The sequence below is a fragment of the Apus apus genome, chromosome 22 (genome assembly GCF_020740795.1).
Source record: "Apus apus isolate bApuApu2 chromosome 22, bApuApu2.pri.cur, whole genome shotgun sequence".
NCBI classification, from domain to species: Eukaryota; Metazoa; Chordata; class Aves; order Apodiformes; family Apodidae; genus Apus; species Apus apus.
Genome location: NC_067303.1, coordinates 5,428,292 through 5,443,201, shown reverse-complemented (window position 1 = coordinate 5,443,201; position 14,910 = coordinate 5,428,292). Strand labels below are relative to the sequence as shown.

Below are 14,910 nucleotides of genomic sequence, written 5' to 3'. Positions count from 1 at the left end.
GGCATCCATGGGAACGTGTGTGTGTGTGTGATGCTGACATAACTGAGAATCAGGCTAGCCCTAAAGTTGCATTTCTGCTTCCTGAAATGACAAGGTGTGGCTCTGGGGTACAAAATGACCTGAGGAAAGAAACACCAGCCTCCCAGCTTCTGACTAAAATGTGCCAAATGTTGGTGTCCGAAGTGAAACAATCTCGGAGGCTGGAATGACTGCCTGGAGGATGGTCTCCTCCTGTGCAGAGGGGAAGGGTAAAGCTCCCTGGGCATTCCCAGTGCCCTCCAAACAGGACCTGGGGGATGGAGTGGTGAGAAGCTCTGAGTGATTCTCTGCAGCCCCAGCCACAGAGCCAGGCAACCAGAGTGAAGCAGTGAAGTGTTTTCCCTGTTGCAAAGGGCCAACCTGCTATGAGTTGTGACAGCTCTTGGCTTTATGCTTAAGATAAGGACTTGGGCCCTTTCATCAGTAATTTTGGGCAAGAAGCAGAGCTTACCAGGCTGCTTACAAACACAGCATTTAGAAGAGGTTGTGTTACCCTGAGTGGTGAGATGTCACCCCAACAAGTGATACATGAATACAACATGGGCCCCAACAGCAGGATTTGTAGAGCACTCAGATACCTCCCAGCACAAGGGTGAATCTCACCTGAAGGAAAGTGCTGAAGTGGAAAGGAGGCAGCATGTCAAAGCTCAGGAGTGCTGGGGGCTCCTGAAAGCTGCTGTTATTTTGAGGTGGGAAGCTCTTTCCATGGCAGTGGGTGCTTTCAAGGTCAGGCCCCTTGGGGCTTTTGGCACAGTTTTGTGGAACATTGGGTACAAACCCCTCAAAATGGCTCTGCTACCCTGTAAAACTGTTTGCTCCCAGGGTGACTGATGGCCAGGCAGTGATCAGTGTCTTTATTTACTGTCTTAGAATTCTACATATTTATGCAGCTAAAGGTATGAGGGCGCATGCATTGGCAGCTGCCGAGCGCATGAAACCGCTGCGAAGACTGGATGCCAAGGAGCACAGAGGAAAGGTAAATCCAGCCCCCTTTGTCCTGGGAACAGGGGTGTTTGGGGTGGGCGTGGGCTTTTGTGTGACTGAAAGCAGCAGGTGCCCTGAAAAATCCAGCTCTGTTACTGCAAAGGAAGACTTGGGCATGATGTGCCTTGCTGGGGGGCTTCTGGCAGCACCTGAAAAGGAGGTGGAATGAGAAGGAGCTTTTTCTTTTTCCAGCCCAGGGTTCATGGAATGATCTAAGGCAACAGGGGTTCAGGGATAGATGTGCATGTTGGTAGGAATCTCTGAGGCCAAAGGTTTTACGTGCAGGAGTGCTGCACCTGGCACAAGTGGTGTTCATCCAAATCAGGGAGTTCAGCAGGAGCTGAGAAGAGCCCCTATCTCATAAGCCTCATACATGGGATCCAAAACCTGCCCTCAGTCCATGCACCACAATCCCTGGGGTTCTAGATACCAGACATGCCTTTCCCTGATCCTGGTTTTATGACAGTATCTACTTCTAGACTCTCACATTTTCTCTGCTGTGCTGCTATTTCCAGACTCCTCTGCTGGTGGCTGTCACTGCCAGGCAGCCAGCTATTGTCTGTGATTTGATCCAGGCAGGAGCAGATGTCAATGCTGTGGACAACAAAGGGCAGTCAGCTCTACATCTTGCTGCAACATACGGGTACACCCAAGTGCTCCAGGTAGGAAAAGCTTTTATGGTTTTAATTGCTAGCAAGATAAACCTACAATAAAGTCTCCGTGCTGGTCTCTCTAAATAACTGACTCAGAAGGCAAGATGTCAGTAAGAATGAGGAGTGCCTAGAGCCTCCTTTTCCCCTGTGTGAGGGAAAGACTTCCCAGACTATTCCTGTTTTAAGGCTATGCTTGCAGCTAACAGCAGCCTCCTGTCACAGGGGAAATAAATGGCTTTAATGTATGGGGGGATAGATGCTTTCTGCAGATCATAGCTCCAATTCTGCTGCTGGCAGGCCAGGCAGAGTGGGCTGGCTCTGGCTTCAGCCCCCAGTCTGGTCTGGACTCCCCAGAGGCTGCAGGCAGCTGTGGGGTGTGAGGGAGGGGGAGCAAAAACACCAGTTGAAACCCCCTCCCTGAGGTCAGTGTCATCCAGATGGGAGCAACGAATTGTGTCCAGGCTCAAGCCAGCTGAGGAGACAGCAGAGGTGACCCTGCAGGCAGAGCCAGCACAGGCACAGCCTTCCCAGTGGGTCACATTTTTCAGATTTTAAGCACAACCAAGATCCGTTGAGAAGATTTTTGAGGGAGTAAGAGGAACTAGATACTCCTGTATGGCCAGAACCAACTGGAGCTTTCATGACTCCTGTCACCAGATCCTCCCTTCCCTACAGCTTCCCAGATCTTGCTGTGGCCAGGGTGTGCATCCAAGTTGTGTGCCAGAGCCACTAGAAAAGGCACTGTGGGGATTTTTGGAAGGGATCAGGTGGCACAGTTAAACATGCTGGAATGTGTCTCTTAGATATGTAGCTATTTGCCTTCACATGGAAAGAATAAAACGACCCACGTCAGGGCTGAGTGTGGGCTGCTCCAACGCAGAGTTTCATGGCAGCAGAGTGGCTGCTGCTGAGTTACCCTGAAGGCAGGATCCAGAGTCCTCTGAGGATGAGGGATGTGCCAGTGGAAGTGCCAGAGGGTGCCTGGCATGTTGGCAGCCCAGCCCAGGAGTCGTTAGCTCTGCCTGGCACACGCCCCGCGCCGCGGTACGAGCCGGCGGTTAATGTGTAACGTGGGGAAGTTCTCTGGAAAACAGGTGTCTCGTTCAGCAGGGGAAACTGGTTTACGTCTAGATAGTTCCAACAAAGCCTCCCAGAGGGCCTCGTGGTGGTTTTCTGGTTTCTTCTGGATTTGTTGCTGTTGTTGCTGCTTTTTAGGCTTTTTTTTCCCCCTGACATAAAATGGGAACCTGCACAGGCTCCCTCCTCTGTGCAAAGCCAAGAAATGCTTGCAGAGTGCTTGTTTCTTTCTGTAGATTGTTATTTTCTAATGGATTAAACATCTAATCTCTAATCATCAGACAGCTTAGAGCTACTCGTCAGTATTTGATCTGCACATCTTATCTCATTTTTATGAGAAGAGAGCACAAACCCTCGCTGCTCTGGATAACCTTTCAGCAGAGGGGATCTGTCCTGTGCCTTGTCTAACTTGACAAGGTCCTGGATGAGACTCTGCACTGCAAAAATTCCCAGCCAAGGTGCTGTGATGTGAACAACTTGTTTTATTCAAGAGCAAAAAAAAAAAATTAAAAAATAAAGTGCATTATCTGTAATAATACAGACAAGGAGCTGCTTGGCTGCAGCCCATTGAATCTCTCATTTTCTCAAGTGTTTTAAGATTTTTCCTCTCTGCTAAATCCAAGCAGTGCTCATCTCCAGATCACTATTTAGGGTGGGGAGACCCTGGCCCAGGTTGCCCAGGCAAGCTGTGGCTGCCCCATCCCTGGCAGTGTTGAAGGGCAGGTTGGATGGGGCTTGGAGCAGCCTGGGCTGCTGGGAGGTGTCCCTGCCCATGCAGGGGGTTGGAACTGGATGATCTTTAAGGTCCCTTCCAACCCAAACCACTCCATGATTCTATGTTTTCATGGTATTTACAGGCTCTGCATCCTCACAGTTTGCAGCCCTGGCTACAAGCTGGGGTTTTAACCTGTCACATCACTGCACATTAAGAAGAAAAAATATATAAATCCAGTCTGAGAGTCTCCAGTGTCAGCAAACTTTTAGGTAATAAAGTTTGGCTGCACATGTCAAGGAGAGATTTTCATTTGTCCTTGCAAAGAGTAACTCAGAATAAAGACGAATTGGTGTTATTGGTGACTTTGCTTAATCCAGGGTGGAAGTGAGGAGCCTGGCACCCTTGAATTGGGGAATTCACTTAATTTTACTGTTCTAAACTAAGAACCTAATATTCTGCACTTAGCTGGGGTTTAGGAAACTAGGGAAGAGGATCATCTTGTGTAACCCTGAGTATCCCTGTTAGGAAATATATTCATGTCACTGAAATCTAGTGTCAAATAAGGGCTTAGCCTGTAGTTAAATAATTATCTGATAGGTTGGTTGGTTTTCAGTTTTCTTACTTTTGACTGGTTTTGGCTTGGACAGTATTCTAAAAATCTTCCATTTCTCCATTGCTTCTAGGTGATACTGTCCCTGGGTTTCCCTCTTGATTTAGAAATGAAGGATTTTGAAGGTAAAACCCTCGGTGCAAATATTTTGTAGTGGTATTTTTTAAAAAAATGAAGAGCTCTTGGCTGTTGCACGGACTGATGCTGGTTGCTCTTTGGTGGGGAGCTGGGGAGGGTCCTCAGCAGCTGCCTGGGGGAGCCTTGTTGGGGCATCATTGCTGCCCACTCAAGTGCCCCAGAATTTAATGGTGCTGATAATTCACTGGGGATTCGATGCAGATTTGGAGCTGAGCACATGCTGGAGTGCCCCAAAAAGTGTCTGTACAGCCAGTATCTTTGAACCAGGGAAGGGTTTGGGCCTGAATAAGATGTGCAGAGGAACAGATGGTTTTGCTGCCAACATCCAGCTTCCTCTCCCTGCATCGGTCACTTTGTTGGGACGACTTCTTTGTCACTCTCCTCCCCTGCTTGGTTTTGCAGGCCATACCCCCCTGCACTGTGCTGTTCTGGCTCACAACACCCTGCTCCGGGAGCTGGGCTGCCAGATGTTGACAGAGGAGCAGCAGAAAAATCTTCAGCACCAGAGCAAGGAGCTGGAGTCCTGCATCCACCTCCTGGTGCAGACAGGAGCCTCCATCTACAGCCGGGTAAGGGGTTGGCTCAGTTCCCCACAGGAGTGGGAGCTCTGCCCTGCCTGCTGCTTCTGCTCAGACCATGGAATGGAGAAGGAATGAACTGCTGGCAGAAGGACCAAGCCTGTTTCCCTTCCACGGGGCTGGTTGCAGTGATAGTTGCTGCCTTTTGGAGCTACCTTCTTGCAGGTTGAAGGAAACACTGGGCAGCAAGAGGGGCTCTGAAGGGCAGGGGTTGCTCCACACCAGCTGCCTGGACTTTTCTCCAATGGTTTCATACAATATTTTCAGGTTGCTCTGCAGAACACCTCTGATTTTGTTTGTTATTTTTATTCTTTTTATTTAAACAGGATGTGAAAAGCAACAAAACAGTTCTTCATTATACAGTCCAGGATGGGAACATCTCCCTGCTCAGATACTTCTTGGAGCTGAATGCTTTCAAGTCCAAGGACTTTGTCAACAACAAGGTGAGTGGGGCCATGAGTGGGCAGGACTTCTGTGCACACCCACAGCCAGAGGACATAATGAGAGAAGTATGAGAGCTGAGCTGTGCTGGGAGGCTGCAGCAAGACAGAGGCATCAGGAGAGCTGTGGGGTCCTGCAGGAACCAGTTATTCTCTTCCTACACAAGTTGGTTTTTCTGGAGGGAAAGAGCAACAGTTTGTGCATCTGAACTTTTACATTTTTTTCATCCTGAAGCTGCATTTTCCAGTAAACAGACACTGCACCTGGAAAGCAGTGTCTGGCTTGAGCTGTGCCATGAAAGGCAGAGCCCCTTTCCCAGCAGGCAGGAGCTGGCAGAATCAGAGAGGGAGATAGCCAGGGGAGAGGAAGGACCTGGGAGGTGGTTCCTTGAGGAGGAGGAACAACTTTATGACATTAGGCTGAAGGCTGAGAAAAGAGCTCTGCAGTGATGCAGTGGGTTGCTGTTGGTAGCACTTCTGTCCTGAAAGTTGGTCATTTAGGGCAGCCATAAATCAAGTCAACCCTCCTGCCACCCATGGGAAGCATGAAGCTTCTGCTTCCTTGAAGGGAGATGGTGACTCTCTCTGCCTTCAATGTCTGGGCACAAACTGGTTCTTGGGGTGGCTGCCTGCAAGTCTGAGAATCAAAAAGGTCCCAGGGCCCAGCAAGCCCTGACAGCTGCAGTGGCAGCAGACAGAGCTGTGCTGCAGGCAGTGAAGGGGTGGCTGGCACTGCCAGGCAGGGGGAGCAGGGGAACCAGCTCTCTGGGGACAGGCAGCATCCTTGCTGGGCAGGCAGGAACCTGGTGGACCACACTGGTGGCTGGAGACCCTGCTTTAGGCACCCTGCACAGCCCTGCTGACAGCTGAGGGTTTGCTGATGTTGGTTCCTCAGTGCACAGCTATTCCTGGGCTGGACAAAGCAAGATAGAAACTTTCCCAGTGCTGCTGTTGTGTCACCCATCCCCTCCCTGCCCCATACTTCACCTCTGAGCAGATACCAAGCCATGACACTATCTTGCAGATGTATCAGCTTCACCCATCCTCCTAAACAAAAATCCTGACATTCCTGTGCCTCAGCTGAGCCATCACTCTGCTCCATCAGCCAGAGCTCTGCCTCTTGACCAGCTGCCCCCTCCCAGCAGGACTTACTGGGTGATTTTGGGTGCTTCTGCAGAAGCAGGAAAGGACAGAGGGAGGGGAGGACAGGTTGGGGCTCCCAGTTTTGAGAAGGTCAGTTCATCAGCTTCTCATTTCAACAGCTTCAGGCTCTCAGCCTTGCTGGTGCTCCCCAGAGCTTCCAGGTGCTTGTGTTGGTCAAAAAGGAATTGAATGTTTCCTCAGCTCAGTTGCTCACCTGGGCAGCAGATAGTGGGCAGCTTCACATTTATTTTTTTGCCCCAAAGATTTATGTTGGGCTGGAGGAAACATGTTTTCTTTGGGTATGTGGGTAATAACATGGAGTTTCTGCCTTTCTGAGCAGTGAAGGGCCTTATGCTGCCTTTTCACTACATTCTTTCTGTATCTTTTCAGACTCACTAGGCAGGTGCTGGCTTGTCTGCTGTTGTCTCTTGATCACAGTCCTGTGAGAGCTTCCTCCTGTGATAGGATCACTTGGAGTCCTCAGTCTTGTTCATGAGCTGTCTGGGACAGTGAGAAATACGACAGCAAGGTTGTTGGACACCCATCCTGGCTTTTCAGCTCTTCCAAGTCTCTAGAAGACAAGAAAACAGGGATGCTGGAGTCCATGTTTTGGCTTCCCTGGCTCACCCACTCCTGGTGGTGGTTGCCTCATTCCAGATCCACTTCCTTGTAGATTTCACAATGGGAAAAGGTCTTTGAGGTGTTTTTCACTTGGAGGACTCTTAGAGCCCACAGATTGGTGCTCTGGACCATTGTCTTGCTTCAGGCCTATGAAAGCCAAGGAGGGGCTTCACCACCAGGCACTGGCAGCTTGTCCTGCTTTCTTAGCCCCGTGCCTGGACTTGGAAGTGACCAGGTGGCTCCTGCCATAAAGATGCAGCAAAGAAATGCAGATGTTTCCATTTTAACGAGAAGTCCTGTAAAGAGCTGGTGGTGACCCCTTGACTCTGTGGGATGATAAAATTGACAAGGATCTGCTTGTTCAGGGTGTGTAAAAAATGCCTGGTCTGAGAAGAGCTGCGCAGACTTGGCTGATTTTTGTTGTGCTTCAATGTCCATGATGACTAAGTGCTAAACAGGACCTGAAAAAATCATATATATGAATCGTATGCATTCCTTCTAACAACTGGAATAGCAGCACACGTTGCCCTTTGTGTCTAAACCCCCGAGTTCTTGATAAATACATGATTGTTTCAGAGAGAAAAAATCCACAGGTGCCTGCATGAGACTTGGTGCACACTAAAAATACCTTGTCTTGTGCACTTGCTTAGTAGGTTTTTCTGACTTAAAACCGTTACCAGTCATACCTGACTAGGCAGGGGCACAGATTTCTACACGGTCTGGTGCTGGCAGAGCTTTTCAGAGCTTTTTCTGCCACAAATTGCAGCCTGTTCCATCCCGCGCCCCCCCGTGGCCTCACGACACGTTTTGTCTGGCGTTCCTGTGCAAATCCTGGTGCTGGGAAAGCTGGGATCAAAGGATGCTGAAGCAGGGCCTCGGCCTCGGGACTCTGCTTAAGTGCCAGCACCGTGGAAACAAAGCCAAGCACAAGCTGGGCTCTGGGAAGGAAGCAGGAGAAGCTCTGGAGCCTGGCATGACTGATTCTGTCTGCAACAGAGCCAAGCCACCTGCAGCCCTGTTTGGTTCTTGGTGCAGAAAGTCACTGAGAGGCAGAGGCTGCTGGACCAGTGGGGCAGCCTGGGACCTTTCAGAGAACCTCTTTTGAATGCTGTGAGTTTGGTGACTCACACCATCCTCCTGATGTCCAAAAGAGGTTGGTCTGAGCCTCAGGTGTGACCTGTACACTGTTGGGTCTGGTTTCACCTGTGTTCAGGTCTCCCTGCAGCTTTCCTGCACTTGGAATTGGTTGAGAAGGGAGCAGGGGAGCTGTGTGGAGCCCAAGTGGGTCTGATGTTGTTGATCCTTGCATAGCCCATGTCCCTTAGGCTGATGTCCATGTCTTCCACTGAAACAGTTCGTGTTGTTTCTTCTGGATGCCTGTTCCATGGCCTTGATGCTTCTCTTTTCCACACAACTCCTCAGCTCTGTGCTCAGAGAGGGCACAACTGAGCAGGGGGCTGCAGGGTGATGAGGGATGTTGCTGATGCAGGACTATTTGTTAGCTGTGCCCAAAGCACCAAAGCCCCCCAGTTTGCAGTGCTCCAAATCTAAATCCACAGCTCTCCTGCACGAGTGGCCACACATGGGAGAAACAGAGCAAGGATATTCCCCTCATCTCCTGCTAACATGAGGCTTCTTCATTTCACAAGTCTCCATTTTTAGGACAATTCTGTGCAGCTGGCACAACTTCTGGGGAGGTTTCTTCTTTTTAATCTGCTGTTTCTTTCTCTCCCCCTGCACCAGGCACATGGCAACACAGCTTTGCACATGGCAGCTGCATTGCCTCGTGACAAGAACCAGAAAGAGATTGTCCAGCTGCTCCTTGACCACGGGGCAGACCCAAGCATCCGAAACTTGGACAATGACCAGCCCATCCACATGGCTCCTTCTGGAAAAGCTGGGGATCAGGTACAGGATCTGCACTGCTGCTGCTTCCTGGCACAGCTGGGAACACCACAGCTGTCTGTCCTTAGCAGGGGAACAGGGAGGACAAGTTGGGAGGTGGGGCTGAGGTTGCAGTAGGGTTAGGCTTGGGGGTTCCCCCCTTGAGTCAGTCTATTATCAAGGAGCATGAAGCAGGAGCTGGTGGGTACTGCAGGTACCCCTGGGGTGGTATCAACCTGTGCTTCTTCCATAATGGCAGCAAATCTCAAGGGATGAAGGAGTTTCACAGAATCACAGAGGGGTGGGGGTTGGAAGGGACCTCTGGAGATCAGCTAGTCCAACCCCCTGCCAGAGCAGGATCCCCTAGAGCAGAGCCCACAGGAACACGTCCGGGCTCGGAATGTCCCCAGGGATGGAGACTCCACAGCCTCCCTGGGCAGCCTGTCCCAGGGCTCTGTCACCCTCAGAGTCAACAAGTATTTTCTCACATCCAGGTCCAACCTCCTGTGCTCCAGTTTGTGCCCATTGCCCCTTGTCCTGTCCCTGGGCACCACTGGGAAGAGTCTGGCCCCATCCTCCTGCCACCCCCTGGAGATATTGACCAGCACTGATCAGCTCCCCCCTCAGCCTCCTTTTCTCCAGCTGAGCAGCCCCAGCTCTCCCAGCCTTTCCTCACAGGCAGGTGCTCCAGCCCCTTCAGCATCTCAGTGCCCTGGGCTGGACTCTCCAGGAGCTCCTTGAACTGGGGAGCCCAGAACTGGGCCAACAAGTATGAAATGGATCTCACTGTAGTCTCTGACACGTTTATGTGGGGTTCCCTGCCCATGCAGGGGGGTTGGAAATTGATGATCTTTGAGGTCCCTTCCAACCTTCATGATTCTATGATTTATTTACATGTATGTGAGTGTCTGTATGTACTGGGGTGTTCACATGCAGTCTCAGATGGTACCTTATGAACTTGTCCATGTTTTGGCAGGTGAGGCACTTGCTGAGGAAAGGGAAAATTGCTTCTGCCTTCGTTTCCTGCCGCCAGAACTCCAGGTCCTAGGCTGCTGCAACCTCTGGAATGGCTTCAGCTGCAGCTTGCTGGTTGCACAAGGCCTCTTAGAAAGACTTGAGGGTGGATAACCAGCACATCCCTGCTCCCAGAGTCTTTAGACCAGGTGGGATGACAGTGTTTCTCAACCTGTGGGCCACAAGTAACATGTAAGGTGATGATCTTCACAAGTAACATGTAAATAATCAACCATCTCAAGTGGTTGAAAGCTTTAATTTTGTTAACAGATACTAATAAACCTCAACCATTGCTTGCAAGGAAGGAGGCAAGCAAAGCAATTGGCTGTTACTTAAATAAGCCAATGTTGGAGGTACAGCCAACCTTTGATTTGGTGGTGACAGAACAGAAGATGGTAGTTTGGCTGTCAAAGGTTGAGAAATACTGCTCCAAGAGATGCTTGAACTGTGCCTCTTGTTAGGTACAGCTGAAGCCTTTGTGATGTGCAGTTACCTCCATTGTTCCTGCTAGCCTAAGAGGGCAAAGACTGGGTGGAAGAAGTGGTCAAGTCCATTTGAGGAGTCATCCATGGATGTATTTCACTTGGGTGAATGGACATCTGAACTCAAGAGCCCCAATGAGGGCTCCTGCAAGCTGCTGCTACCCCGTTTCTTGGCACTTTGTGGAAGAAAGCTGGAGCAGCTCTCCATTGCCACGGCCTCGAGGCTCAAGAGAAGAAGAGAGATGCTTGTGGGAGCAAGGACATGGGGCAGGTTCTCAGCAGAGCAGGTCTGTGTGGCTCCTGGGTGCTTCCCACGGAAGGGATTCCTCTTTGAGACCTCTAATCCAATCCAAGTCTCCACCTCTGATGGCAAAATATAGCTCTGGAGGCTCCTCAGAGTGAGGAGCTGAACCCTCACCTGAGCTGATGCCTGGGGAGGAGACAGAGCCTTCCTTCAGGTCTGCAACAGCTTTTAAGCATGGACAGGGTAGAAAACCTGTGAGCCACGTGGGCCTGTCCACAGCAGGGCCCTGGTGCAATGTGATAGGTGACTCCTCTTCCTGCTCTTCCCAAGGGGGTGGTTGCTAGATTCTTCTTCTTTCTGTGAAATGATTGGTGAATTGCTGTGCAATCAACTGGCCTCGGTGTCTCTGCTGAGGGTTGGAGGTGGGTGAGTGAGAGCCATGCCTGGGTGACCCTGTCACAAAGGGTGTCTCATCTCCAGCACCCATTCTGAATGGCAGGGTTTCTCAGTGTTGCACGAGTTATTTTCTTTTCCATCAGGGCTGAGCAATAAGATGAAGGGCAGAGACCTGAAATCACTGCAGTGACTTCCTTGATCACCCGCTGGCTGACTCAACGGGACGGGGTTTTCTGAAGCACCCTCAGCCTTGCAGAGCTGAACTGTATAAACTGCCCTTTAGCAGACTTGAACAAATGCTGTTAAGAAATGCAGAGACCTCAGCTTTCTCAGCCCTCCTCTCTGCTGTTTTGCTCTTGCTTCTCACTACACCATGTCTACAAACCTGCCAACATCCGCTGACCAAAAGAAAGAAAACAAAAACCAGACGTATTTGCATGTGTTTGCATAAATTTGCATGTATCTGGGCACAGGCCAGCAAAAGCATGTGCTTTCTGACTTTGAAGGGATGTTCTAACAAGCCTTGGATGGAGAGGTAACTGCACTGGTGAGTTAGGACTGTGTGTCAAGGACAAAATGTTCAATAAAAAACCCATTTCTTGAACTTGGGAGCAAGGAAAGTGCCAAGCTGTGACCAGCCCGTGGTGTGGGAGGCACTGGGGAAAATGTGAAGAGCTTGTGGCCACTTGGAAATGTCTTGTGAGATGACAAAAGTCCTTTTGCAGCAAGTGAAAAAAAAACCAAACAACCTACAGGAGTTGTTTTCCAGAGTGGCTTCTCTCTCTGTTGTTGGGTGTTGGTTACAGAGCCAGAGCATCCGGGACCTGCAACCATCCCTGGGATCTCAGGGAAGATACCTGCCTGGGAAAGGATGGATGTGGCTTCATCCAAAGCATCACCCTGGCAGCCTGGGTTACCCTGGGCTGATGGGTGAGGTTTGCAGGGGGAAGATCCCATGCCAGGTCCAGGAAGGATCCCTTCTCCCTGCAGACACAGCTGTGTTCAACCTCCCAAAGCTGGAGTCCTGCTCTGAAACCAACCACGAGCAACTGGTGGTTCATATTCCTTTGGACTGGATCCAGGAGACAGTTGGAGGCTGCTGCTTCTCTCACCTTGTAAAGCACCTTTCCCTGCCCAGCCAGCCCATTCCTGGCCTGTGTGTCAAGAAATCCTCTTTTAAGCTCACAGGTGGCCTGAGTGTTAAGTCCTCTGTGCTGGGGTGAATTTAATTGATTTGAGCAATATCTTAGTTCACAGTTAACCCATTAAATTTTTATGACTGTTTCAAGGGAAATGTATGTTTTAGAACCTCAGCAGTGCTGGCAGTGTGTGATACCCCTTTATTTGCCCAGTTTATCTCTTCCTACCTGTGGCTTTGGATAAGCTGCAAATAACAAAGACTTGTTATCACCGAGCAAACGTTCTGAAGTGGCACCAAAGAGAAGCTGCCAGTCGGTTGGCAAGGGAAGTTTTTTGATCAAATACTCTGTGCAAATGGTTAAGAACCTGAAAATAAGACCCTTTTCTTTCCTCTCTGACTGCGGGTTGCTTCTGGAGTTATCCAGGGCTTCTGGAAGAATGGGGTGATCCTCAGTTTTGTGCCAGCACGTGTTGATAGGGGCTGGCAGAGCTTCACCTGGCAGGGCCTGGTGACATGGCAGCATTTCAGTGGTGCTGTGCCAGCTCTGGTGAAGATATGACCCAATCTGCTTTCCTTTAACCCCCCTCTTTTTTCTTTTTCCTTTTATTTTTTTTTAAGGGGGGGGGGCAGTGAGAGGAAAATGTCATAGCCAGAAAATGCTCAATCAACCTTGGAATAGTTTTTCTCTGCTGTTTTTTGGCTGGGTTCCCCTCCCCCCCCGCCCCCCCCCCTTTTCTTGTGTCAACAAGACACCTTTGTGTCAACAGCCAACAAGCTTTTACTTGCATGTGTCACCTGGAGCTATTGACGTGGGCTTGGGGAAGGGTGTCCCAAACATGTTTGCAGTCCCTGGCGTGGGGGATTGCAAAACCACCAGAGAAGCAGCAGAGAAGGAATAGGAAGGGGCTGCAAGGGATGGAGGCCAGTGCTGATTGCTTAACAGAAGCTGCTTGAGTCCAGGGAAAACAGTGCAAAGAAACATTTTGCTGGAAATGTCCGTGTCCCAACAGAGCAGCTGGTGTTGTGCAGCACCAGGCCAAGAGCTGCTGAGATCTGTTGTCTTTAAGAATACCCAGTCTGCACCCAGCCCAGCACCTCACCCACCTGCAAGTCTGGGAGCTCAATGGTGAGACCAGCCCAGCCCTTCCAGAGGCAGCTTCCCCCACGGGAATGGGGCTTCTTTTGCCTGGGACAGGCCAGACCTGGGGGGCAGGAATGAGAGTTGGATGTGGGGTGGTTTGTGCAGGTGCTCCTGCTCTGAGCTGAACAGCAGGCATAGACCCTGTGCTGGGCACATCTCTCCTCTCTTCTCTCCTCTCTTCTCTCCTCTCTTCTCTCCTCTCTCCTCTCTTCTCTCCCCTCTCCCCTCTTCTCTCTCCTCTCTTCTCTCTCCTCCTCTCTCCCCTCTTCTCTCCCCTCTCCCCTCTCTCAGGAGATGATGTTCCCACTGCCAGCTGTACAGATCTGTGTCCCAATGCACTGATAAATGTGCCAGCTGCTGACAACATGTTAGCTTGAGGTACCTGCCTGGTGTGGAGGTGAGAGAAACCTTGTGGGACTGTGACCCTTCCCTGCTGGCCCTGCTGTGTAGACTGGGATACCCTTGACCTGACTGTAGGGTGTGTTAATAGGAGGTTACTATGGTTAATGTGAGTGCACCCCTTGGCTGCTTACACAGCATTTTCACATGCTTTTTCCTTTGAGAACACCCCGTCTCACCTGCCAACCCATGGGGAGGATGTGGTCATCCCATTTCCCCTAGAAGCCTCAACTCTCTTGTCTCAACCTCCTCTTCTCATGGCTCTTCCATGGTGCTGATCAGGGGCTTGGACATGGGGCTAAAGCTGTGCCCACTGCTCAAGGAACAGGAGCAGCCAGCACTGAGCCAGCTGTGGAGCAAAATGGGGCAGGAGAAAGGTAACTGCAGGGTCCTGAGATAAGGATTTGAGACTCAGAGGCTGAAGATCTCAGATCCTGAGACTCAGGGGCTGAAGCACCTGCCAGCACCACTAAAATGACACCTCATGGAGTGTCCCTGCCCAGGGATAATCACACCTGTAACTGCAGCAAAGATCCAGCTGTGAACTCCCTTTCTGGGACCACCTCTGAGATTAATCAGGCTAGAGCAGGGGAGACAGGAAGATATTATTTAAAGTTGTCAAAATATTTTCAATGAAGTTTTGGAATACAAAGCTCCTAACTTACATCAGGTAAAAGAACTGAGTGTTGGAAAGGCAAAGTATCTCTGTGTTACCTCCTTGTCTAGCAGGGCAGGAATGAAATGTTCTGTCCAGGGAGCTGGACTGGACATGGGCAAAATTGTCATTTTTATCTCATAGAGAACCTAAAGTGAAGAGAACCCTGGAGGGTACCTGCTTTGAGGTTAACAGCTCTGTTTGCTGGTGGAGGTGGGGATAGAAGGTTGAAATAACTGGCACTATATTATTTATTTATTAAGTCTCATTTGAAAAAACCAACAATGTTTCTCTTAGTTCTTTGTAGATTTCACAGGGTGAGAAAGTATTGGTTATTTTTTTGGTAGAGTGAAGGAAAAAAAAATCTTGTGCAGCCTGGTCTGGTGGGAGGTGTCCCTGCTCATGGCAGGGAGGCTGGAACCTGATCATCTTGAAGGTCCCTTCCAACCTTCACCATTCCATGATTCCATGACAAACCTCTGTGTTTGCCAGCCCGAGATGTGTGTCTGCTGCACCCTGGGCCACATGGATCATTTGGGCTCTGGGGAGAGGAAAG

General features: G+C 50.2%; 1 protein-coding gene across 1 annotated transcript; it reads left to right on the top strand.

Moving 5' to 3' along the window:
• Positions 1-937: 937 nt before the first annotated feature.
• On the top strand, positions 938-9,930 carry LOC127393341 (NF-kappa-B inhibitor delta-like). Its single transcript, XM_051638310.1, has 7 exons — positions 938-1,015; positions 1,539-1,685; positions 4,152-4,203; positions 4,619-4,785; positions 5,121-5,237; positions 8,742-8,906; positions 9,859-9,930. The coding sequence occupies exons 1-7, from the start codon at positions 938-940 to the stop codon at positions 9,928-9,930; spliced, it is 798 nt and encodes a 265-aa protein (XP_051494270.1).
• The last annotated feature ends 4,980 nt before the right edge of the window (positions 9,931-14,910 follow it).

Coding starts and splice junctions, on each gene's coding strand:
- LOC127393341 (XM_051638310.1), top strand. CDS start 938: ATGAGGGCGCATGCATTGGCAGCTGCCGAGCGCATGAAACCGCTGCGA. Junction 1,016..1,538: donor CCAAGGAGCACAGAGGAAAG/GTAAATCCAGCC, acceptor TGCTATTTCCAG/ACTCCTCTGCTGGTGGCTGT. Junction 1,686..4,151: donor GGTACACCCAAGTGCTCCAG/GTAGGAAAAGCT, acceptor CATTGCTTCTAG/GTGATACTGTCCCTGGGTTT.